The sequence below is a fragment of the Meles meles genome, chromosome X (assembly GCF_922984935.1).
Source record: "Meles meles chromosome X, mMelMel3.1 paternal haplotype, whole genome shotgun sequence".
Classification (NCBI taxonomy): domain Eukaryota; kingdom Metazoa; phylum Chordata; class Mammalia; order Carnivora; family Mustelidae; genus Meles; species Meles meles.
The window spans coordinates 119,602,082-119,627,515 of NC_060087.1; the positions used below are offsets into that span (position 1 = coordinate 119,602,082).

A 25,434-nucleotide genomic window follows, 5' to 3' on the forward strand; every position below is an offset into this window, starting at 1 on the left:
CAGGGAAAGGATATGCTGTTAGGTTCTCTAAATTTTATACTCCACTCTCATTATGTAAAAATATATTTTAGGAGCCCCTGGCTGACTCATCGGAACAGCGCGCAACTCTTGATCTCAAGGTCATGAGTTCGAGCCCCATGATGGATGTAGACATTACTTTAAATAACAAAGTAAAAACAAAAATAGATTTTATAGGGGTGCTTGTCTGGTTTAGGCAGGAGCACACGCAACTCTTGATCTCAGGGTCATAAGTTCAAGCCCCACGTTGGGTGTGGGCCTACTTAAAAAACATATGTGTGTGTGTGTGTGTGTGTGTGTGTGTGTGTATATATACATATATTTTATGTACAGAACATAGTGTAACGTATAGAGATGTTGAATCACTACATGGTACAGCTGAAACTAAAGTAACTTGTGTCAACTAGACTCAAATAAAAATGTTAAAAATATATATATTTTATACAGAAGCTCGATGTTTATAGCATCATATATATAAATACGTAAGTTAGACTTAGTGGCACTTACCACGTAAAATCAATTTCTCAATGAAAACTGATGTTCAACACTTTAAAGACAGTTGATACACAGAGATCCAAACTTTTATAAAGGTAACTGAGGGAGCCTTACTAATTAGCTTTACTAATAATTAATTCTTTGCGACTACATTAAGAGATGAAAAAGGAATATATATACACAACTCGGGACAAAGGCAGATTTTTCTGAAAAGCAAGCTGGAGAGGTTCGTTCTTTCGACGTAAATGGATCCGTGAAAATCAGGAGCACTGTTCTCTACGCTGAGCTCCGTGTTTGGTGTTGGGATACGAGCATGACCTGTGCACAGTCCCTGTCCCTACAGAGTGGACAGTCTAGCAAGAGAGACGGAAAATGGACAATTCTACGAAGGCCATGAAGACACACAGCCGGCCTTGTCACCACACGGCATGGCCGCTCAACCAAACTGGGCGCCGAGCAGGAGAGGCAGGGAAGAAAAGCTTCCGGGAAGGAAGAGGACTAGGGACAGGAAATCTGCTGGAGGGAAAAAAAACCGGCAAAGGGGAAAGGGACAGGGAAGGACACAGTGTCCCAGAGAGAGACCAGCACTGTAAAGTCCAACGGGCCAGACACAAAGGGGCACACGAAAGGGGAAGTGGGGAGACACGCAGACCGCTGCAGTTGTCAGGGCAACAGATGACATGAGCTTGGGTTAAAGAAGTGGCAGCGAGGAAACAGCAGTGGGGATGGAAAGAAGTAGATTTTGTGACTGATGAAAGATGGGGCATGAGTGCAAAGGGGAAGCCAATGGCCCAGACTGGGGCGATCAGGGACATCACAGATCTGTTCGGGGAAGTGAGGCACAGGGGAAGAGGGGAAGGTTTGCGGGAGGGGCCACCAGGCAGAGCCTGAGTTGCCTAGAGGAAATTCAAGGCAGCAAATTGTAAAAGCAGGTCTGAAGCTTACGAGGAAGATGCAGACTAGAGCTACAGGTTTTGGAGCTCAAACCACAGTTTACCACTCACAATGCTTTGCTAACTTCCCTCTATTAATTCAGGGGTTAAGCAACCGACTCTTGATTTTGGCTCAGGTCATGATCTCAGGATTGTGAGATCGAGCCGTGCATGGGGCTCTGCCCTCAGCTGGGAGTCTGCTGGAGATTCTTGCCGTCTGCCCCTCCCCCCACTCATACTCCCTCCTACTCTCTCCCTCTCTCGAATAAATAAACAAAATCTTTTCCAAAACTTAATTCAACAAATATTGATTGTGTCCTGCTAGTTGCCAGGCACTGTGCTAGGTATAGGATTCTCTTTGATGCAAATTAGTAAAAAGAAACAAACAAAAACAAACAAAACCAGTTTGACTTAGCGTATGAAAGATGAACACAATTTGATTTGACCAAATCCTATATCTTTGGCTTAGCAATTAAAAGTCTTGAAGAGTTATTTAGTCCTGACTCTTATAATCCCCATTTCTCACAGAGCAATGAGGTAAAAACAAATGCTGTAACATAAATGATGCTTTGGTTTAATTTAGAAACCATGATAAATAATGAGTAAAATCATTTATCCATCCACATCATTCAGGCTGCTGTCTTCTTCCACATAAATGCATTAGGCAGTCTTAAACTAAAGAAAATTCAAGCTACTCCCCACAAATAGTTGTACTGTGGATGACACAAGATTCTCTAAAACGAAAGAAAACTTGACTGGTTTTAATGCTGCCAATTGTTTTTCTTGGTTTCTTTTGATGAGTGGTCATTTGATGAGATTGAGTTTAGAAGCGTAAGTTACTTTTCAGGGAGTCATTTTCCAAGGTACGCTTCATGCTGAGAATATGGATGATTATTATGGAAGAAAAGGGAGAATATTAACTGTGGGCGAAATTCCAGGATGAACTGCTGCTGGTTTTAGATGTCAAACTGGTTTTTCACACGTACACAAACTCAGAAAATGTACCGAAGAAAAGTAATAAAGATGGGTACCTTTGGAAAAAAGTTTACATGCTTGAAAGAAAGAGTATCCAACTCCCACTGCAGAAAAAAAGTGTAATGCCATTAAATAAGAATATTGGAAAGAAAAAAATAAAACCAAATGTACTTTCAGCAACTAACACCTTCAGCAGAGTTGAGTTCTCCGAGGACTACAGAGCAAGAAACCCTAGTCAGCGGGCTGGTCTAGTTTACTCAGTACTTCTTACACTCTGTAACGTTTTTTCTCTTTGTCTTCACAACAACCCACTCCAGTCGGTAGGCATTATTGTTCCTATTTTCAAACAGCGAAACTAGGCTAAAAGAGGGGAAGTGAACTGGCCCAGGTCGCACAGCCAGACATCTGACTGAGGTCTGTCTTCCGCTAAGGAATATAAACCTATCCTATTTTTATTCCCATTGCTGGTGGTTTGTAGCCCCTACTGGTTTCTTGGGTTGTTTTAGTCTTTTGCCCTATATCTTCTTTGTCAATATTCTCCACTTAGAGCATTGTTCACAGTTTTTATTTGTGAGTATATTTTTATATTTAATAACTCTTAACTATATAACTTTTAGCTTTCATTTTCATATGATCCACGTGGGGACTGACCAGGGTTTTGATGCTCCTTCCCTGTACATTAATGAGGTCTCTGAGCCTTCAGATCGGACAGACCAAATTTAGTCCCATGTTCATCCGTTCAACTAACTAAGGGCCCCAAAGGCCAAATTACTCTCCCCTAAGAGGCCGCGGCTCCAGAGGCAGCTCAAGGGAAACTCTGGGCAACAGAATCATCTTACTTCCAGACTAGCTCCCCACCACAGTCAGGATAGCTATTCTATCCTATAGAATGTAGAAAGCAAATGGGTATCACATGGTTAAAACTAGTCTACAAAGATTAAAACAAGAGAATCGACTCTTAACAGCTTAATGACTAGCGAAATTACTCTGTTTACCAGCACTTACTTAGAATAGGCAATCCATTCTATTGCCTAAGCCGTTCCCTTACTAGAAGCTAAGAATAAGCAAGTAATAATCTATCCACGTACGTGGTAAATATGTGTGTGCATATGCACTCTTGTGCCCACGTGTACCAGGTTCATATGCTTTCACTCCATTACTACCATGTGTGACTGTTGTACGATAATCTCGACCATGACTCCTGCGTCGTGCAACAGAGTGCAAACGTGACCAAAGACGCTTAAATAAAATTTCAACTTATCGGGACTGAAGAAGGCATTCAGTATCGACATCAAGAGTGACAGGCCACAGCAGGAAGAGGAGAGTGAACATAAGGTACTTTACCATGTTTAGGTGAGAACGATGCTCTAGATCTCATCAGATTGTCAGAAGCAGGTACCACAAACTCAACTGGCTTCATGTTCTTGTCCGTCAGGTTCCTGAAACCGGCTTGTTGGTTCTCAAAAGCACTTCGGATGTGTTCGAGCTTGAGTTGGACGGTCTGCATTTGAACCTGCGGGTTGTACGAGACTTCTGTGAAATAGTTTCTGAACTGGGGTCATCACAGATCTTATGACATTGCTCAGACCCAGATGGTCAGAGAATCAACTCAGAGTTGAAAACAGAAAAAAAAAAAAAAAAAAAAACTTGGAAAGCAACAGGAAACACATGAAGATCTTAACCAAAACCACTCAAAGAAACTGATCGAGCGGTCATGACATCGGTCCCCATCTACAGCGCTGGAAGGAGTGAGCGCTGGAAGAGGCGGCACGTGGAGCACGAGAAAGGCTCCCACTCAGCACTGTCAGAGCACTGTGTGCTGTGTTAGCCTGCCCCAGACGTCCTGCAGTTCTCGGTGTATTCTAAAAAGCTCCTCCTAGGGGCGCCTGGGTGGCTCAGTGGGTTAAAGCCTCTGGCTTTGGCTCAGGTCATGATCCCAGGGTCCTGGGATCGAGCCCCGCATCGGGCTCTCTGCTCGGCAGGGAGCCTGCCTCCCCCCCTCTCTGTGCCTGCCTCTCTGCCTACTTGTGATTTCTGTCTGTCAAATAAATAAAATCTTAAAAAAAAAATAAAAAGCTCCTCCTAGACTCCCCCTAGATGATCTGAGGCAGTTAGGGATTAGCTTCCAGAAAAGTCGCTTGGTTATTGTTGTGGCCACGTTTCTGCTTTTCTGGGACGTCCCCTAAGATCTGCAGCTAAGCGTGGTTTTAGATACTGTTCCAAACTTAAGAGTCAAGCACACCTTTTGGCGACAGAGAGCATGACAAAATCTCTTAGCGCCACTGTCGTGAGGGGCCTCAGGACAGCTCCAGCAGTGTGGCCCTGCAGGAACCCCGGGGTCTCCACCTTGTTCACGGCAACATCGGGTTGCACCCCACCCCCAAGAAGCTCCGGATCATTTATTTACCCCTTCATGCTCAAACTCAGCAGGAAAGCCAGATCTGTGTCCACACGGCACCTGCTGCTAGTAAGGGCAGCAGGAAAACAAGCTATTTGGAGTAGAATGCTCTTGACCAGGGCCCAGTGTTGTCCTAGGACAGCTTTAGCCCCTTCTCCAAGGATGTGCAAACAAGGTATGTGAGAACTCCTAATTGGGGTAAGGAGTTGGAGGAGAATGGCATCACAGCTCATTCTTTATTTTATAGCAAGCATAAAGCCTTGAGATGCTTTTTTTCAAATCTATGTAGTCAGTTATTTTTAAGTAATCTCTGCACCCAACGTGGGGCTCAAACTGGTGACCCCGAGATCAAGAGTCACAGACTCCGCCGACGGAGCCCGCGGAGAGCTTCAAGGCTTTGGATCCTCCCACGCTTCACAGTGGTACTAATATCACGCCTCATCCTTAAGAGAAGCGCGTAACTGCAATTTGACATGAAGTGGGCTGTGAGGGAGTGAAACTCTTGACAACGCTACTGGGATTACAGCTTTAAAAAAAATCTGTTCATTTGAAAAACAACAACAACAACAACAACAAACCAGCCTCTTACCTTGAGTTCAGGAGATAAAATTACATCAAATTCATACTGTAGGGTATCAGGGTCATAATTTATAAAGGGCAAAGCCATCTCAAGAAAATTCTCGATGTCTCGGAGGGCTTTCTGAGCATCTTCTTTAGACTGAAACTTATCGATTTCCTGGTTAGCTAGAAGGCATTCTCCTTCATCACAGCACTGGCGAGCCTGATGAGCAAATCACACACACACGCACACACACAAAACATGAATGAATACATAGAAATATGTTTGTATTTTAGGAGTGTTTACCAGCCCCGGCTTCTGTGAATCAGAGTTGTTTTCAGAGTTGTTAAAAATAAAGATATCTGGGTTCTGCCCCCAGAAATTCCAATTCAGCAGCTCTGGGCCTTACGCCAGGCGCTGGGATTTCTGCGGCGCTCCACAGGTAATTCTGAAGATACACAGCCGAGGCTGGGAAGCACCGTACTTATTTCATAATGAGGAGCTCATTCTGCAGTAAAGGGTCTGACCGACCTCATAACACTGACGCTTCAGCCACACGATCCCGTCCCCAAGTCAGTAAGTAAAACATGGAATGCGTCGGCAAACATAAAGTGTAACATAAATGGGTGGTGATTGCCAAGGACAAGGACACAAGCCTCCTTGCCGAAGAGGGAGATGTACAGATTCAAGTGTTTGTGTTCAGATACGATGTCTGCAAACGATAGCCTCATTCCACATTCCACTTCCGAGGCCAGCTCTTCTCTTCACTGCCGAACCCTGAAAGGGGTCAGATCTCTAGCTTCCCGTCACTGTTTAATTTCTTACTGCGGTACCAATGGAGCGTGGAAGGAGTTTCTGGCTTTAGCAAAATGCCTCTAGGGCTCTGCAAAGTGTGCTGACTGCAAACTACCGCCGGAGGAGAGGATTCACAGATGTACCCAAAATAGAAAGGAAGCCATCACGACCGCGATCTCAGTACTCGGGAGAGAAGCCAAAATCCCTACCATACTCCACTTGCCACGAACACGGCAAAGGTACATGCATTAAATGAACATCATCAAAGCCAATCCTTCAACGTCTCACAAGTTTAATTCCAAAGCTCTCTCAGACAGACCTTTACCCCATAACCATTAAGAAAAAAAAAAATTATCTCCTTGCTCAGAAATGTTCTCAGGCCTCGTGACACTACCTGCTGTAGGAGCTTATGCATTTTGAAGATCCTGCTGAGCTGTATCCTTTTGGCTTTGATCTCATTAACCAAAATATCAGAGAGGTACCGGAGCTCGTTGCACCTCTGGCAGATCAAATCAAGGGCATAATGGTGATTTGCAGCAAGCCTGTGTCCGTGCAGTATCACAAAGCGGGCCTTCGCTAACAGATCCTAATTTGGAGAAAGAAGTAAAAACAACAACGGTACGATAGCTGTTCAAAGAGAGGAGGCACAAGAACGTAATTGAGAAGCAAACTGGTTTAGCAGAGCAGAGAGGGTGCCAGAAATGCAATTTCATGTCACACTTCTGCAGGCTCTAAAAAAGCTTACAGTTGCGTCATTAGCTACAGCAGTGACGCCATCAGGAACCCACGTGGTTCTGGCCCCAGAGCCTGCTCGAGTGTGGATGAGCTTTGCCTTGCCTGATACGGGCGGATTTAGAACAGAACCTCATATACTCAGTGACGTACCGGGACCAAGTGCAAGCTAATGGATTTCGTACCATCTGGGCCTTGGGAATCTCCTTAGTCATCATCTGCCTCATTACTGTACACACCTGAAGTGAACACCACAGGGTCTCCAAGTCTGCAGGGATTTAGCAGCCCCCACTCTGTCAACGACCGGCATCCCCCCTCCCCTCCTGGCCCCCCACTTGCTCCGGACCTGGCGACTGAAATAGGAGGTGGTGAGAAAATAACTGTGAAGGGAAAACAAGAAAAACTAAAGCCCGTAACGACGAAGTGCCCAGGCCACCTAGCAGGAGGGAAGCCCACAATTAAAGCAGGGAGTTCGGGGGTGTGTGTGTGTGTGTGTGTGTGTGTGTGTGTGTTTAATGGGTATAGTTTCAGATTTACAAAATGAAAAACTTCTGGCAATCTGTTGCAAAACAATGCAACTCTGGTTAACACCACTGAGCTGTATACCGGAAAATGTGGAAGACGGAGGGCACCGGGGTGGCTCAGTGTGTGAAGCGCCGGACTCCTGATTTCGGCACAGGTCCTGGTCTCAGGGTCCTGAGACTGAGCCCCACGTCGGGCTCTGTGCCGAGAGTGGAGCCTGCCTGAGATTCTCTCTCTCTTTCCCTCTGCCCCTCTCTACCCCGCTCATGCTCATTCTCTTTCTTCCTGCCTCTTTCTCGTTCTCAAAAGAAAATTTTAAAAAATGGTTTTGATAGTAAATTTCGTTCTCTTTCTTCCTGCCTCTTTCTTGTTCTCAAAAGAAAATTTTAAAAAATGGTTTTGATAGTAAATTTCATTTTCTTTCTTCCTCTTTCTCGTTCTCAAAAGAAAATTTTAAAAAATGGTTTTGATAGTAAATTGCATTTTATGTGGGGTTTTCTTTTACCACAAAACTAAAAAAAAAATAAAATAACAACACTTCAAACCTCCCTTATTTCCAAGCCAATTTGCCTTCTTTTTTTTTTAAAGATTTTATTTATTTATTTGACAGACAGAGATCACAAGTAGGCAGAGAGGCAAGCAGAGAGAGAGAGGGAGGAGGAGGAAGCAGGCTCCCTGCTGAGCAGAGAGACCGATGTGGGGCTCGATCCAGGACCCTGGGATCATGACCTGAGCTGAAGGCAGAGGCTTATTAACCCACTGAGCCACCCAGGTGCCCCTTGCCTTCTCTTTCTACCACACCACAGAGATTTATCAATTGCCACACTGTCACAGCAACCTACAAGCATAATTCTAGAACTGGTCACTGCAGCTGCTGCCTCACAAATTCCATTTTTAGATGCTTACAGTATACCCACAAATCTACTTGTTTGCTGCGAATGCGCCTTCAAAAACACCCGTGACAGAAGAACAAAGCTAGTTTGTTAACTATGAAAGCCTTGAGTCCAAGCCTTTAAGAGCAGCACAATGAAAATTGTTGGCTCTTTTGATTATTTATTATATGATCATCTACCCCAGGTACTGTGCAAAGTGTTTTACCTATAACATCTAAAAGAATCCTCACAATCATTCTGGAAAGTAAATCACTTTATCCCCAATTTATAGATGCAGACATCAAAGCTCAGAAAATTTAATCAATGTACCCAAGGTCACAAGGCAAGTAAGACTAAGCAGACTTATGTGTCTGAATGGATGTCTGCTTCAACTGCACAGCCACATGATGGATATTTAAGGAATTATGCTCATGTATATTTCCATCATTTCCAGTACCAAACAGCATTCCTTTTTTTAAATTTTATTATATAATTTTTTTAAAAATTACAATTTTTTAAAATTTTAATTTAATAAAAATTTTTAAATTATTATTTATTTGAGAGAGAGAACACACAAGCAAGGGGAGAAGCAGAGAGAGAGGGAGAAGCAGACTCCCCACCGAGCAAAGAGCCTGATGCGGGGCTCGATCCCAGAACCCTGATATCATGACCTGAGCCGAAGGCAGATGCTTAACGCGCAGAGCCACCCAGGCGCCCCTCAAGTAGCATTCTTGATGGGCATTTTTTCTAGCTTCTTCAAAATGATTTACACCTTTGTTCCTAATGATAGGTCTGAAACCATTCATATCATCTCAGAGGCCACCTATGACAAGCACAGGACATGTCTGCAGCATCACGTCTGGCTCACCTTGATCAGAAAAGAATATAGAACAGTATTATAAACCAATTACACAGACTACTGCAATGAAAGGCGGCCCATAAGGGCTGATATTACGGAAAACCATCAGAATGTAACTATTAGAATACTGAACATCTCAGATGGGATCTTACCTGAGAATTTTCATCTAAGTTTTCCAACTTCTTTATTTTTTGTTTTACTTGACCTATGTTCCCTGTTACATCTGCCAACTCTGCTTGCTGGTTCAACATAAGTTCAACTTCACTCACAAGCTATAAATAGGAAAAAAATACAAGTCTTAAAAGCACACAAGGTATTAAGCATTTTCCCTTAATCCAGTTTTATAGGAAATGCTAGTAAAAAGGACAGCAATGTGGAAAAATGGCACGTGTGGAGAATACTTTGTTACTTTGTTCTCAGAAACTGCTCTACTCTTTTAAAATCAAACCTCCTGGATCTCGCAGTGTGCTCATGAGAAGAAGATATCACTACGTACACAGGCAGGCAAGTATATGCGGACATGTACCGAAGTATATGCATGTGTATTTAGTTGCATATTATATTTCCAAGCTCTGTGGTCAGTGGTCCTGGGAACAAAGACCCTCCAGTAGTAATGGACACACCTGGAACCCAGAAAAAGAACCCAGGGCTCCTCAGCCAGATAGATGGTTCCAGGACTAAGGCAGAGTACGTATGAGATGAACTTGGAATATCTCTTTATCCCAGAAAGTAAAGAAGTGATAACAATAAAAGAAGTCTGGCCATGTCACAAGGACACAGTAGTCAGTCTGAAACACCAAAATCGTGAAGAACAGCAAAGAATGACAAACCATTACAAAACTGGGAAGTCACGAACCCCCAAATCAGATAAACAAAGAAACGGGGAGAAGGAAGAACTCTGGCTCCCAGTGGCAAGTCTATGGGAACAATATGGAGGGCAGAGTGGAGTGGGAAAATCAGCATTTTGCAACCATCATAGTAAGGACGGGTTGAAGCAAGAATCGCTAATTGATGCTAAACCCACCCAGAACTTTTGACGAGCAGCAAGAAGTTTACATGACCTTACATTTTCTCCCCACCCATTTCCTACTAGTTACAAGCGGAAGGAGAGTAGTGATGCCGTGGAGAACTTCCACAGCACCCCGACCGGGTGATCAGAGCGCACATCAAGGAGGGGCAGGAGGACCCCACTTACCACCAAATGGAAGAACACGTCGCTTACATAGTACGCGTGCCGGTCACACAAAGATTAATCTAATCGTGAGAAAATGTCAGACAAATGGGAAACGAAGAACATTTTATGTGAAAAAGCTCTGGGGGCGCCTGGGTGGCTCAGTGGGTTGGGGCCTGTGCCTTCGGCTCGGATCATGATCCCGGGGTCCTGGGATCGGGCCCCGCACCGGGCTCTCTGCTCCGCGGGGAGCCTGCTTCCTCCTCTCTCTCTCTGCCTGCCTCTCTGCCTACTTGTGATATCTGTCTGTCAAATAAATAAATAAATTCTTAAAAAAAAAAGAAAGAAAAAGCTCTGTACTCTTCAAAAATGGCAGTGTCATAAAAGACAAAGGCTACGGAAATCTTCTGGATTAAAGGGGACTAGACATGACAACGTATACAACACCTGACCCTCTACGGCTGAATCCTGTACTGGAGAGGGAAGAGATGATAGAAATGACATTATTGAATCCATCACTAAAACTGGAATACCAACAGTAGGTCATGTAAAGTACTGCATCCTTTAAATGTTCGGAATTTGATAATTGGGCTGTGGTTACGCAAGAGGATAATCCTATCCTGTATATTCAAGAATATTTCAAGTTTGAGAATATGCAAACTCTTCTGGATGGCTGGAATTTACAGACAAGATTTTTTTGAAGCTCCTACATATAGAACCTATTTGCAGGTGACCATGAGATACAGATCATGTCAGTGAAATTCCAATCCAAGACCAATGACAACAACACTGATTAGAGGCCACAAGGATTTGAAGAAACAATGGAACTACAGGGTAAGAATTTTCTCTGGGTGGCAAATTAACAAGGAGGTAGAGGCACAATGGGTGTGCTTGGGAAGGAGTTCTTTTTGCATGTGTTCGGCTGGAGAGAAAGACACAAATATCCGGAAGGCCCAAGAGCTACCTGGCCTATTCTTTCCTTAAGGAAGGTTTCACAGAGAGCACCACATTCCAAAATCTGCTGGCGGATGAAAGGTGGGAAAAGGGAAAGGGCTGGCGGCACCTGATCCTGTGTTCAAAACAGATGAAATACCGAGCAAGTGTGAAAGTCATGGGTGAGAAAGAGGTTGACCCCATTCAAGACAGAAAAGGAAGGAGATTTCCTCAGACCTCCTGGTAAAGTACTATGACAGAGACTGTGAAGAGCCTGACCACATGCGATGCATTTTCCAGAAGGATCCGACAAGAAGGTACTTCTTTGTAACCTTTACCATAATGTAAAATTGGACACAGTTTCACTTCGTGCATTAGGCTTTTCATAGAAATAAATTATTGGATCTGAAAAATTTTTTGTTATATCGTATTAAATATGGTCAGTATAGGTATATGGTATTTAAAAAAAATCAAGAAGGAAGTGGGTATATTTCCTTGGAAAGCTGAAAGGAAATTTCAGGCTGAAAGCATTTTATATGTAAAATAAATTACAATAATAAACATCAGGGTGAACAGCAACTTAGTCCTGTCTTACATGTTAGCACTCACGTGCTTTCTCATAGGACATTAGTCAGCAAGAAAGACAACTTGGAGAGGCGGGTGGGGGATGGGATCACTGGGGGATGGGCATCAAGGAGGGCACGTGATGGAATGAGCCCTGGGCGTTACAGGCAACTGACAAATCACTAAATTCTACCCCGAAACTAATAATATGCTATATGTTAATTAAATTGAATTTAAATAAATTTTTTTAAAGGAAAGACATCTTGGCAGGGTTCACTCCCATCTGCCCCCTCTTCATCTCTCTCTGGGTATAAATGGGCATCTTGTGAGATTATATTTCTGATGATCAAGGAGTGAGAATCTCTGGCATAATGGAAAAAAAAATGTGGAAAGGAATGTTTTTACTGACCTCTTGAAAATCCTGCTCGAACTTCCAAAGTTGCAAATACTGCTCCATTTTTAGTTGGTGTTTCTCCCAAAATCCATCAAAAGCTATCTCCATATCATGTACTTGACTCAGCAACCTTAACAAAGGAAAGTTGTTAGAATCCCTTCACGTCTTGTAGGTATGTACATAAGCCCGGTCTGGACATTAAGAATTAGAGGCAAAGTCAGACGCCATGACACTTGGTCCACAAAGAGACCATCCATGTCCACAGAACCTCTTTTACAAGCACACTGGTCTCTGGGAGACAACCAGGGAAGGTGTTCTCGGATTCCCAGAGGTCTAGGAATATTTTCACGCCTAACAGATGGCAGCGAAATGCATAATTCCCTTTCAGAAGGATAAAATAAGAAACTCCAAACCAAAAGGAGTGTACTCACTTGTTAACAGTCTGCCAGTCACCATTCACGTGCTGACGGTGTTCGAGCCTTGAACCGATGGGGTCTTCGGCGCCGGGCACTTCCAGACTCGTGAGGAGGATTTTCCCCTCTTTGGTTACTGCTGTAATATCATTCTGTAAAAAGGCACAGGAGGATGAGGTGGCCTGCTAGTAGCCTAATCTGAATGACCTAAAGAGAAGGAAGCATACACCTACAGCACGCAGAAGACAAACGGCTGTTCTAGAACAGCCTCTACTGAGGACGTCAGTACCACAGAATTCAAAACCCGTGAGGATCTCCAAGAAGCCTCTGGCTGCTGAGACAGACGCTGCAATCATTGTTTTTACAAGATCTTTATGGGCGGAAATATCTCGTGCTCTATTTGTCATTTCCTTCTCTTACTGGCAGAAATTTCTAATTTATTCTGTTCTACGAATATTTTTGATGTGCTCCAAAAAAGCAGGAGAAGCGCGGCACATTCAAATGGAGTCCAGGGCCTTTCCTACTAATCCGTAATCACAACCAAGCGCTGACCGCCCTAAGTAGGATGTTACTGCACATTTGGGTTAATTCATTCATCATGAAGCATATGCTTCTTTCTTTCTTTCTTTTTTTTTTTGAAGATTTTATTTATTTATTTGACAGGCAGAGATCACAAGTAGGCAGAGAGGCAGGCAGAGAGATGGGGGGGAAGCAGGCTCCCCGCTGAGCAGAGAGCCCGATGTGGGGCTCAATCCCAGGACCCTGTGATTATGACCTGAGCTAAAGACAGAAGCTTTAACCCAGTGAGCCACCCAGGCGCCCCGCATATGCTTCTTTCTATTCAGAAGGTCTTAACCTTGGTAGGTAGATTCTTCAGGCATCTAAGAGTGATCTGTGACCTCCTTCAGGAGATCCAAGGGTCCTCTGAAACGTCAAGCAAAAAATCCAGGCGTACGTGTATTTGTCTGGGAACAGGTTTTGTGACACCACCCGCCATGAGTGAGAACACAGACAGGAAGCGCGAGTGTTTATGAAGCACATCCTCACAGCGACCCTACGACGTGCGCAAGCATCACCAGCACCAGCCTCGTTGTGCTCATAAGTTAACTCCACCTCAGAGACAGGGAAAGCCAGTTCTCTGATCACGCAACTCAGGAGGGACAGAGCTGCCTTTCCTTGAACAGTTTTACATTTAGACTACGATTCAAAATTTGTTTTTCTCCTCTTCTTAATTTAAAAATGTCACCTCATAAAGAACAAAAACTTAAATAAAAATATCACCTCGACACAGAGCGTCTACCTGGGAGAGCCCAGGTCATATGAAGGCCAACTGTCATATGAAGGACAGGAATTATTGTACAGGTATCTCTTTAGATCAATCTTTTTCTTTTTTTCTTCTTCAGATCATTCTTCAACTTTCTGGGGAAGGTGAATCTCAGAGCACTTGGCGATTGTCTGAATGGTGACTCAGAACCCTTCAAAAACCAACACTCCAGACAGCTGCGCAAGAGGGCAAAATAAGCTTGCCATCTAAGGTCTACGGCACGGAATATCAAGAACTAGGACTCTGGGGACTCCTGTTGTCAAAGCATGCAACTCTTGGTCTAGGGGTCATCGGTTCAAGCCCCATGTTGGGCACGGAGCCTGCTTAAAAAAAACAAACTAGTACTCTATGGAAAAGAAAGCTTGTAACCATTTGGCGATGTTTGCCTTGGTCACAAGTCTCCTGCCTCCTCCTCCGGTTCCCCTTCTCCATTTCACCTTGCCCTGTGGTGGATATTGAACTAGAACACCTGTCTGCCTTTTGATTCTCCAGCTTGCCAGATGAGAGGGCCTTTTGATGAGATAAAGAATACACGATAACAAAGGTGATTCTAGGTTTCTATTTCTGGGGCACTTAAAAACCCTTCTATGAACAAATAAAGCACTTCTCAAGAGAAGGCACCATTTGCAAAAGGGACCGTTGCATTCAACACACCCAGGACATTCTCCCTGTTGCCTCCCTACCCACCAATCAGCATGAAATGGACAGGCACTGAACACCTCTCTAGGAAAAGAAAGACCATGGAGAACGTTCGTTCGTTGACTCCACCAGACATACCTTCAACATGTGATACCTTTCAGCACGAACTGCAAGGATTTCTTCTATCGAAGGAATGTCATCTGGTAGTTCTGTCTCCGCCAGTTCAGTTCCAAAGGACTGTAACATCTGAGCCATTTCTTTCACTGTGAGAGCAAAATTTTCTATAGCCTGCAAAGAGCCAGTGATCCTTTTAATTCCATGGAAACGGCCATGGACCAGTAACTGTATTTACTTTTATTTAGCTCTGACAATGCTCATATATGATGGCCTCTCCTCTGCTAAGAAAAGGTGACGTTGCCCTTGGCAATCAGATCTAATTTTGCATCTGAGCCTCTACAAAACTAATGCAAGGTGAAGAGTCTTCTTGAATGCCTTTTATCCAAACATCTGTACTTATTTCTTGAACATCACCAAAAACAAGTTTCTTTTTTTAAGTTTCTTTTTTCTAGTCATCTCTACACCCAACGTGGGGCTCAAACTCATGACCCTGAGATCATGACCCTCAAACTCCTCCAACTGAACCAATGAGGCATCCCTGAAAACAATTTCTTAAAGATGCCATGTACTGAGAAATTTTGTTTTCTGCCTTGGTTTAGGCCTATCCTATTAAACTCTGCAAGTGTAAAAATGGCTTTCTACGAACTACTTCTGAAGAGATGAGAACGTCAAACCCACTTGACGTTCTTTTATTATAACTCATGAGCAAGCATTAGCGTTCCAAACACAGCAATGGACAAAGGTGATGGGGGAACAAACTGGTCACGACAATTCATTCAGGCAGAAGACTTGAAACTGTGATCCCAAAGGCCCTGTTGCCCTAAAATGTCAAGGAAGGTTGTATGGTTGATTGTTTCCAAAATCAATTACTCAGGAAAAAAAGGGGGGGGCAGCATGTAGAGACCATATAAAGGTTATGTTTCCCATGCAGCTCAAGGCAATCTGCTCTTTCATTTAAAGTCTCATGGGTTATTAAAGGCTAGACACCACTAATTTTGACAATACACTTTCGTATGAGTGAACAGAACTGCTGAATGACAAATAAAGATGAACACAGAATCCTCATTTAATTCAATATCACTTCCTTCAGAAGGGTTCCCTAATCTCGGGGATGTGGAGTAAAGATCCTTATGCTATAAACTCCCACCTTGAAGCACGGGGCCCTTGCCTATTTGTAAATTTCTCGGACAGAAGGAATCTCTGCTACCATTCTAACCACCTCAGAAGCATCACTCAAGCGAGATGAATACTACTACTCGCATTTCTTGAGGGCTGCTTCTCTCATTTATCTTCCCAGTAGCCCTAGGAGCTAAAGTACTATTATTCCCACTTTATCATTGGGAAAACCGAGAGACACAGCGGGTATATAACTCGTGCCAGGTTATATAGCTAAAACTCAGCAGTGCTAAAATTTGAACCCAAACCCTTTGTTTCTTCAAGTTACTACAAGGCCACCAGGAGGGGGTGGGCGGAGCATGATCACCTTACTCCCTAGGCCCCTCCTTCAATGGCCATCCTCAGTGACTCTGCAGCATTCCTAAATATCTCCTCTGAAAGAAAATCGAGATGTTGAATTATATGTTTTTTGAAAATAGGTGCCCCAGATACCTGTTTTTCCCAAAGAGGAAAAAAAATTCTCGAACTAGATTTAAAGGCGAATATGAACTATAGGCTCTACGGTAAGGGCGAAGACAACATACATTTCTGAAGATGATCCATTCACTGTGGCAGTACTGCAAGGTGCCGCCTAACTCAGGGGTTAACTGCTTGTCATCAATGTATGTCAGCAAATCACTAACTGAGCTCAGCATAACCACCTATATAATAAATAAGCAAGAAAGATACCGTTAACTGCCCTTCGTGGCATCCCTCCATTCAACTGTACAATGAACTTCAGCATTCATCGGCACAAAGTTATCTTATATAAATGGTTCTAACAGTCCTCTCCTGTACCTCCCCCCCACACACATGTACGCACTACCTTCTTTAAGTAGTAACCGTTTTCATTTACGAAACATTTCTCTGTAAAGCAAAACTGATCTCCATAGAAACCCAAATACCTAATTCTCCTTGATCTAAAATTTTATACTGTTAATGGCCAACGTTCTGAAAGAATGTTACGCCTACACCAAAGTAAAAGGGCTTTAATGCGGTAAGTTAAAACTTAGGAGGAGGGACTGGTCTTTGCAAAAGTATCACAATATACGAGGACTCTATTCCTTACCCTGAAAACGTATAAAAATAGCTTTTTAAAAAAAGATCATGGTACTATGAACTAGCTCAGGATGTAAGTTCATGGGAGTCAAATACATAAAACACACACACAATTTTCTTTCTAAAAATAAAATGTCCTGATTTTATACACACGCACACACACATATACACACACATATATAACGTATGTGACATAGATCTTTTTCAAAAGGAATTGCTTATTACAAACTGATTAGACTATTCCTTTATGTTAACAACAGAAGCAGAAGACTTTTAGGCTTTTCAAATTTATAGTTTGGGAAGACGAATTCTATCTTTTTCTTTTAAATGCTTTGTGAGCACAGGTAAAACATCAACAGCATGGTACAATTTCTTTATGAGAATTAAAGAGAGAAAACATTTAAATAAAATACTCTTACTGGTAATTTGAGCATGAAGTCTTCCTGGCTAAATCGAAATCCAATGTCTGTGAAAGTTCGTTGAAGAAAACTGGTAGGACGCAGAACCAAAACCAAGTGCAAGTTCCCAGGAAAAGAAACCTGCAGAAAGAAAAAATTGTCAAAACATCCACTCAAGTGAGCACGTAGCAGAAAGTATGTAATGAAAGGAACTGACTTTGAAAGTAATAAAGGCCACTAAAAGGACAAAACCTTAAAAATGGATATTGATACAATCTAAAAACATGGAAATGGAAATAAAACTAGTGTAAGGTCATCAGATCAGACCCTTGCAGCATCCACAGCCTGAAATTTTCTCACACTACAGTAAATCCCAAGTTATAAAGAATTCTACTCTTGAACTTCATTTTATTTTTTTTAAGATTTTATTTATTTATTTGGCAAAGACACAGTGAGAGAGGGAACACAAGGAGGGAGAGTGGGAAAGGGAGAATCAGGCTCCCTGCTGGGCAAGAAGCCCGACGTGGGGCTCGATCCCAGGACCCTGGGATCATGACCTGAGCTGAAAGCAGAGGCTTAACCCACTGAGCCACCCAGGTGCCCCTTGAACTTCATTTTAAAGTTAGTCATTTGTACTTGAATTGCATTTATTCTCTGGGAAACAGAATTGGGAGGCAGGATCCTGAGATAACCCTACAAGCCACAGGGAGCTTCAACACTGTGTACCTGCACTAAAAAAATGGAAGAAACCTGTGCTGGGGAATCTTATTTCTATTTTCACCCAAGCAACACTCACTGAGTATCATCTCCATGTCCACTCCCTGAAGTTAAGTGCATGATTGTCACGCACCATTAGCATTCAGTGCGCCCAAATTAATAAGATGTAGTCCCCATCCAGCTTACAAGAAAACGACAGTCTACCAGGGCAGTGCATCAGTAACTGTCACTCTATAACCCAAGTTAATAAGTGAAACGAAGGAAATATAGAATACCATGCAACAGGAAGTGGTAGTACAGGGCATCCTAGACCTAGGAAGGTCAAAACAGTCTCTCTGAAGCATAAAAAGGAATTAACTGGGTCAGAATGTCACTCTGGAGCACCAATGTTTCTAGAATACTAAGATGCGGTAGGTGGCCAAGACAGACTTACTACAAGACCAGGAGGGCACTATGTAAAATTAGTGAGAGAGAAAATAGTATGGCCCAATATTCATATGGGTCAATATTCATATTCAATATTCATCAAATGCCTACTAGTTCAAGTAACGTGTCGACTTTATCATAGTACTTCTTTGTAATAATCCTGAGAAGTAGGTCCCAGTCAAGAAAGGTGGAGGAAAATGACACTAGGGAGTGTGGCAATGGAAGGTGGTTCTAGAAAGATGGACAGGAGCCAGATTAGGAGAGACCTTGGGTTCTTCCCTGGAGACAAGGGGAGACTCTAAGAGGTTTTAGGCAACAGAGCAATATAGTCAGATCTGCATTTTGGAAAGATCGCTCTGGCTTTAGGAAAGGACGGGACTTGGACAAGAGTGGAAACAGCCCAATGAGCTAGGAGGATAGCCCAGTAATCCAGATCAGGGCTGATGAGTTTCTGAAATGCAGGAACAGCTGCAGTAATTAGTGGAGGACTTAGGAGGTACAAAGTGCAAGACACGATGACAGAATGTGTCTGATAAGAGAGACTGCACCGGTCAATAACCAATCGCTCGAGTAACGGGGTACATGACAAGACCCTTGCTGACATGGGGAACACAGGAGAAGCAAGGGTTTTTTTTTTTTAATAATCTCTACACCCAACATGGGGCTCAAACTCATGACCATGAGATCAAGAGTCGCATGCTCTTTCGACTGAGCCAGCCTGGCGCCCCAGAAGAAGTGGGTTTTAAGAAGGGGAACAAGAGACTGATTCCCCATTCCTGGACACATGGGGCTGGAAGGGTCGGCAGGACATCCAGATGATGGCCATCAGACAGACATGTGGACAAGTCCAGAGGAAAGAAGTCTGGACTGGAAATGTTGAGTCATCAGCCCCTAAACAGTGGATTAAAGCAGAACAGAGACAAACATGACAAAAATGCTTAAAATTGAGCCATCTTTCAGGCAGGTTGGAATATTAATAATGGAACAACACTATAAAAGAAAAATTAATAAGATACAAAATGGAGACGGGGGATATATGGGAAGTCTGCACTTCCTGTGCTCCATTTGCTGTGACCCTAAACCTGCTTTAAAAACAAAAGTATAGTAATAAAAAGAGTAACTTTCACTGAGGTATAAGACCTAGACTTTCGAGAAAGACACGTTTAAAACTGGAAATTTTGGGGGAGCGCCTGGGTGGCTCAGTCGGTTAAGCCTCTGACTCTTGATTTCAGCTCAGGGTATGATCTTAGGGTCTTCGGACTGAGCCCCGTGTTTGGCTCCGCGCTCAGCGGGGAGTCTGCTTCTCTCCTTCTCCCTCTCTCTCTGCCTGTCCTCCTGCTCTCTCTCTAAAATAAATATATAAATCTTTTTTTTTTTAAACTAGGGATTTTTTTTCCCTCTCCTAAAAAAGAGGGGGGAAGCACCTGGGTGACTCGGTAGGATAAGCGTCTGACTCTTAATTTCGGCTCAGGTCATGATCTCAGAGTTCTGGGATCCAGCCCCAAGTCGGGCTCTGCAGAGTCTACTTGGGATTCTCTCTCCTTCTCCCTCTGCCCCTCCCTCTTGTGCTCTCTCTCTCTCTCTGTTTCTCTCTCTGTCTCTGTCTCTCTCTCGATCTCAAATAAAACCTTTAAAAATTTTTTTTAAATTGAAAATATTTTCAATTTGAAGGGGCCTGGCTGGCTCAGTCGGTAGAGCAAGGGACTCTTGATCTCGGGGCTGTGAGTTCAAGCCCCATGATGGGTATAGAGATTACTTAAAAATAAAATCTTTCAGGAGCCTGGGTGGCTCAGTGGGTTAAAGCCTCTGCCTTCAGCTCAAGTCATGATCCCGGGGTCCTGGGATCGAGCCCCACATCAGGCTCTCTACTCAGCAGGGAGCCTGCTTCCTCCTCTCTCTCTGCCTGCCTCTCTGCCTACTTGTGATCTCTGTCAAATAATAAATAAAATCTTAAAATAAAATAAAATCCTTCAGGGTGCCTGGGTGGCTCAGTCGGTGAAGCATCTGCCTTCGGCTCAGGCCATGATCCTGGAGTCCCAAGACCAAGACCTGCATCAGGCTCCCTGCTCAGCAGGGAGTCTGCTTCTCCCTCTGCCCCTCACCCCACTCACATTCTCTCTCTCTCTCTCTCAAATAAATAAAATCTTCAAAAAAGTAAAAGAAAATCTTTAAGTCCAATTCGAGAGGGTCATAAATCCAGAGTTAACTGGCAGTAAGAAACAGAGTGGGGAAGAGGACTGAGTATGAGACTCACAAATAGGTGAAAGAAAAGAGGTTAAAATTAAATCAATAAATTACTCAGATTACAAACAGACACAAATGGGGATGGCTGTCCAATCATGACTCCCCCAGATGGCCACGTGTGTGCTACCCTCTCCCTTTATGAGAAACATCTCATCCTCTGCTGTATGCTGAATGGTTACGTCCTCCAAAACTCACGGGGAAACCTGGTCCTCAATGTGAGCGACTTAGCAGGTGAGGCACTGGGGAGGTGATTAGGTCATGAGGGCGGAGCCCTCACGAGGGGATTAGTGCCCTCATACAGGAGACCCCAGAGAGACCCCTCGCCCCTTCTGCCATGTGAAGATGCAGAGAAAAGACAGCCATATATGAACCAGAAACCAGGCTCTCACCAGACACCGCAACTGCCAGCACCCTGACTTTGGACTTCCTGCCTCCAGAACTGGGAGAAATAAACGTCTGTTGTTTATGAGCGCCTGGGTGGCTCAGTGGGTTAAGCGTCTGCCTTCAGCTCAGGCCATGATCCCAGGATCGAGCCCTGCACTGGGCTCCCCGTTCAGCAGGGAATCTGCTTCTCCCTCTGCCTGCTGCTCCCTCTGCTTATGCGCTCTCTAGCGCTCTCTCTCTCTCTCTCCCTGACAAATAAATAAATAAAATCTTTTTTTAAAAACCCTGTTGTTTATAAGCCAGGAATGATATTCTGTTGTCACAAGTCCAAACACAGCCTCTTACTAGTGTTAATACGGGTTCCAAATGAGAACTGCTCTCTTTCTTCAAGACCTCGCCCTCCCAACACACCCTGATTAGTAGTGGGATAAAAAGCTGATGTCAGGAGGACCCAAGCCCTGCCCTGGGTTCTTCAAACTAGCGTTGCGGGACGAAAGCTTGGAGGGTGCAGTTTGAGACCCACTAGAAGGAGAGACAGAGTCCCAGAGGGATGTATAGTCTACCCTATAGCATGTGCATAATGTGCATTTTACTTTATGCTAAACAGGGTACATACTTCCTACAGTTATTGTAGGAATTAAAATAAATAATGAATATAAAGGCATTCTATAAACCCTAAAATAAAATACTCGAATAATGAATCATGGCACACTACATCAAAAACCAATAAAGTACCTTATGGTGACTAACATAACCTAATAAAAAAAATAGATTGTTTTTAAATTTTACCATGGATTCTTGGACCTAAAGGCAAGTGGGTTTAGGTAGAAAACTTGTGGGTTATCGATAAAGGCTTGCTGAGGGGGAGGCTGGCAGAAACTTGTGAGAACTCTGGACCTATTTCTAGACTGACAGCGGAGTCGGCTTCTACCCCATTCTCTTTAGGAGCGAAGCCTTTCCTTCTTTTTTTTTAAGATTTTATTTATTTTTTATTTATTTTTTATTTGACAGAAATCACAAGTAGGCAGAGAGAGAGAGAGAGGAGGAAGCAGGCTCCCCGCTGAGCAGAGAGCCCGATGCGGGGCTTGATCCCAAGACCCCGGGATCCTGACCTGAGCTGAAGGCAGAGGCTTTAACCCACTGAGCCACCCAGGCGCCCCAAAGCCTTTCCTTCTTCTTCAAATAGATAAATTCCCAGAATCACCATTATACTTATCAGCCTTGACCCAGCTTGCCTTTTTACTTTTTTCTCTCTTAAATGAAATTGAAAGCACCCTACCTTTGCCAGCACTTCAAGCAAAATCTGTTTTATTCTGTCCTGGACTCTAGGTGGACCTGGTCTCGTCATCCTTGTCTCTCTGACTTTCCTTAATGTCATATTCTCTGGTCTTGCGTAGGAAATCTATAGATGCAAGGCCCTCGGGCTAAGCGAATGAAAGCCTGGAATACTGGCCCACCTCCCAAATTGTCAGAGGCTGCAGATTGAAAAGCAGGGTGAGGACACTATTAGAAACACAGAAGGCCATGTGGCAGCTCTCTGGCTGACGTAAGGCCCTGGTCTCCGGCCTGCCATTCCTCAGAGAGCAAGGCTGTCCCGCAGCTAGGTCCAAGGACAACGAATTACACAGGAGGGAACAAAGTTGAGAGGAGAGAAAATTAGAACCAGTGCCCACAGAATCCATAGGAAAGCAAGTACAGGCAGGGTTTGGGGATATCTGTCTGCTGATGAATCAGGGATTTTATGTTAGCTAATTTCTTTTTGATATTTCAATCATTTTATTTATTTTTTGTAAGTTTTGTTTATTCATTTATTTTTAAGTCATCTCTTACACCCAACGTGGGACTCGAACTCATGACCCTGATATCAAGAGTAACACACTCTTCTGACTGAGCCAGACATGCAACCCTGTTAAGCCATTTATTAAATCAGTTATTGCCTATAGGGCACCTGGGTGGCTCAGTCAGTTAAGCAGCTGCCTTCAGCTCAGGTCATGATCTCAGAGTCCTGGGATCAAGCCCAGGCTTGATCACTTCAGGCTCCACGCGCAACAGGGAATCTGTTCCTCTCCCTTGGTGCTCTCTCTCTGTCTCCCTCAAATCAACAAATAAATTCTAAAAAAAAAAATCAGTTACTCCCTATATTTGAAAAGGTGGTTTATCCCAAACACTGACACCTGTAAAAAAAAAAATCCTCTAAAGATAATTCTACATGCTAATCAAATCATTCTTAAGCAAAACTTCCTGATTATTTTATCATACATTCTCCTTCCTTAATTCATTCAAAATGCTTAGTGATTTGCTCATCACAAAAAAAACACTAAAATTAGCATTTTTAAAGAAAATACATTATCAAGGATGAAAACTTCAGCTAGTGCTTGTATAATTACATTTACAATGTTTTTCATTATACGGTAATTTTAGAATCTTTCTTTTGCTACCATGCAGATCCTCCTAGAACACATGGGCTTTGTTAAACTAATAGCTACTCTCAAATTTAATAGCCATTTGGAGCAATAAATACCTTGTAGGCCAGAGCTTTATAATCATCGAACAGCTGCATGGCACTCGAACAATCCCATCTGATTGGTCAGTTATGTTTTTTTAGAAAATGAAATCCTACAGTTCAGACCCTGTATATGGTTTCCATCCCTCGCGCCCATCAGATCCTGCATGCAAACCAGACGTTCTGGATTTTTCTATCCCCGTCCCATTTTACTTATCTTGAACCTAAACAGGTGCTTGCCACACTGTGTAGTTACAGCAAATCCATAACCTCACATGAACGACTACTTTCCTTAGCTTTCTTTAGCAAAAAACATATATATATATATATATATATATATATATATATATATATATATGCAGCACACAAAATACAGAAAATGATACTATGTGGTGTTGTACGGTGACAGACGGGAGCTACGCTTGTGGGAAGCACAGCATAGCCCAAAGAAGTGTCCAATCACTATGCTGTGCATCTGAAACTAACGTAATACTCTGTGTCAACTAGACTCAAGTACAAAATTTTGTAAAGTTGTTTTTTTAAGGGACTCCTGGGTGGCTCAGTCAGCGAAGTGTCTGCCTTCAGCTCAGGTCACAATCCCAGGGTCCTGGTATGGAGCCCCACATCGAGCTCCCTGCTCAGCAAGAAACCTGCTTCTCCCTCTGCCTGCTGCTCTCCCTACTTGCTCTCTGACAGATAAATAAAATCTTCTTTTTTAAAAAAGGTTGTTTTTTTAGGATTTTATTTTTAAATAATCTCTACATCCACCATGGGGTCCAGACTCACAACCCTGAGATCGAGAGTCAGATGCTCTTCCAACTGCAGAGCCAGCCAGGTGCCCCAAATACGGAATTTTTAAAAATACACACACACATACTCATATATACTCAGGACCTCTCAAGGCCTTATGGTAGGGGAGAGGAGACTGGCTAGTAACCATGGGTGAGAATATAGCTTTCTACTGAAAGCACTATTATAAGAATTATGATCATCATGAGCATTATTACGACATTGCGCTAAGAACTTTCCATACATTAGGTTCTATTTTTATCCTCGTTTCACAACTGGAGAAATTGACTGTGGTAGGCAAGATAATGAGTCCCCAAAGATGTCCACATATTAATCCCTGAAAATTATGAATATGTTACTTTATAAGGCAAAAGGGACTTTGTAAATATGATTAAGTTAAGGATCTTGAGATGGGGAGATAATTCTGGATTACTGGGGTGGAACGATGTAATCATGAGGATCCTTATTAAGTGGAGAGGGGGGCAGGAGAGTCAGAGGAGTTGTGACACTAGAAGCGGAGGTCAGTGATACAAGGTCATGAGCCAAGGAATACGGGCAGCCTCTAGAACCTGGAAAAGTCAAGAAAATGGATTCTCCTCTAGAGCTTCCAAAAGGAACACTGCCCTGCTAATAACACACCTTTCTTCTAGCCCAGTGAGACTTATTTTGGACTTCTGATCCCAGAACTGTTAACGGGATACATCTGTGTTGTTTTGAGCTGCTAAGTTTGTAGTTGTTACAGCAGCAGTTGGGCGCTAATACACTGAGAACTTCTAGCTTAGAAGTAGCAGAATGAAGAACCCAGGTTCACCTGACTGCAAAGCCAGACTCTTAAACAGGCTGTGGTTGGAAAATAAAAAGAATATGCATTTTTTTCATTTTAGCTCTCCTTCCTCTGGAGAAACTCCTAGTGGATATAAAAAGGAGCAGCAGGAAGAATTTAGAGAAGCATGGCAAAGATTGTACAAGGATCAGGTTCAAGGTTGAGAGTCTAACCCTGAAACCTACAGCAAAGGTGACAAACATGAATGCCTACCATGTGTTAGG

The 25,434-nt window shown here is 43.2% G+C and overlaps 1 protein-coding gene across 1 annotated transcript in view; it reads right to left on the bottom strand.

Moving 5' to 3' along the window:
- MCF2 (MCF.2 cell line derived transforming sequence) overlaps positions 1 to 25,434 on the bottom strand; it is a 108,451-nt gene that overhangs the window by 35,792 nt on the left and 47,225 nt on the right. The window contains exons 5-14 of the mRNA XM_045996216.1: positions 17,346 to 17,465; positions 16,413 to 16,529; positions 14,734 to 14,883; positions 12,651 to 12,784; positions 12,235 to 12,349; positions 9,310 to 9,429; positions 6,567 to 6,758; positions 5,408 to 5,599; positions 3,765 to 3,933; positions 2,477 to 2,524 (exon numbers count right to left, since the gene is read on the bottom strand). Coding sequence (XP_045852172.1) covers positions 2,477 to 2,524; positions 3,765 to 3,933; positions 5,408 to 5,599; positions 6,567 to 6,758; positions 9,310 to 9,429; positions 12,235 to 12,349; positions 12,651 to 12,784; positions 14,734 to 14,883; positions 16,413 to 16,529; positions 17,346 to 17,465 — 1,357 coding nt within the window. The remainder of the gene's footprint in view (positions 1 to 2,476; positions 2,525 to 3,764; positions 3,934 to 5,407; positions 5,600 to 6,566; positions 6,759 to 9,309; positions 9,430 to 12,234; positions 12,350 to 12,650; positions 12,785 to 14,733; positions 14,884 to 16,412; positions 16,530 to 17,345; positions 17,466 to 25,434) is intronic.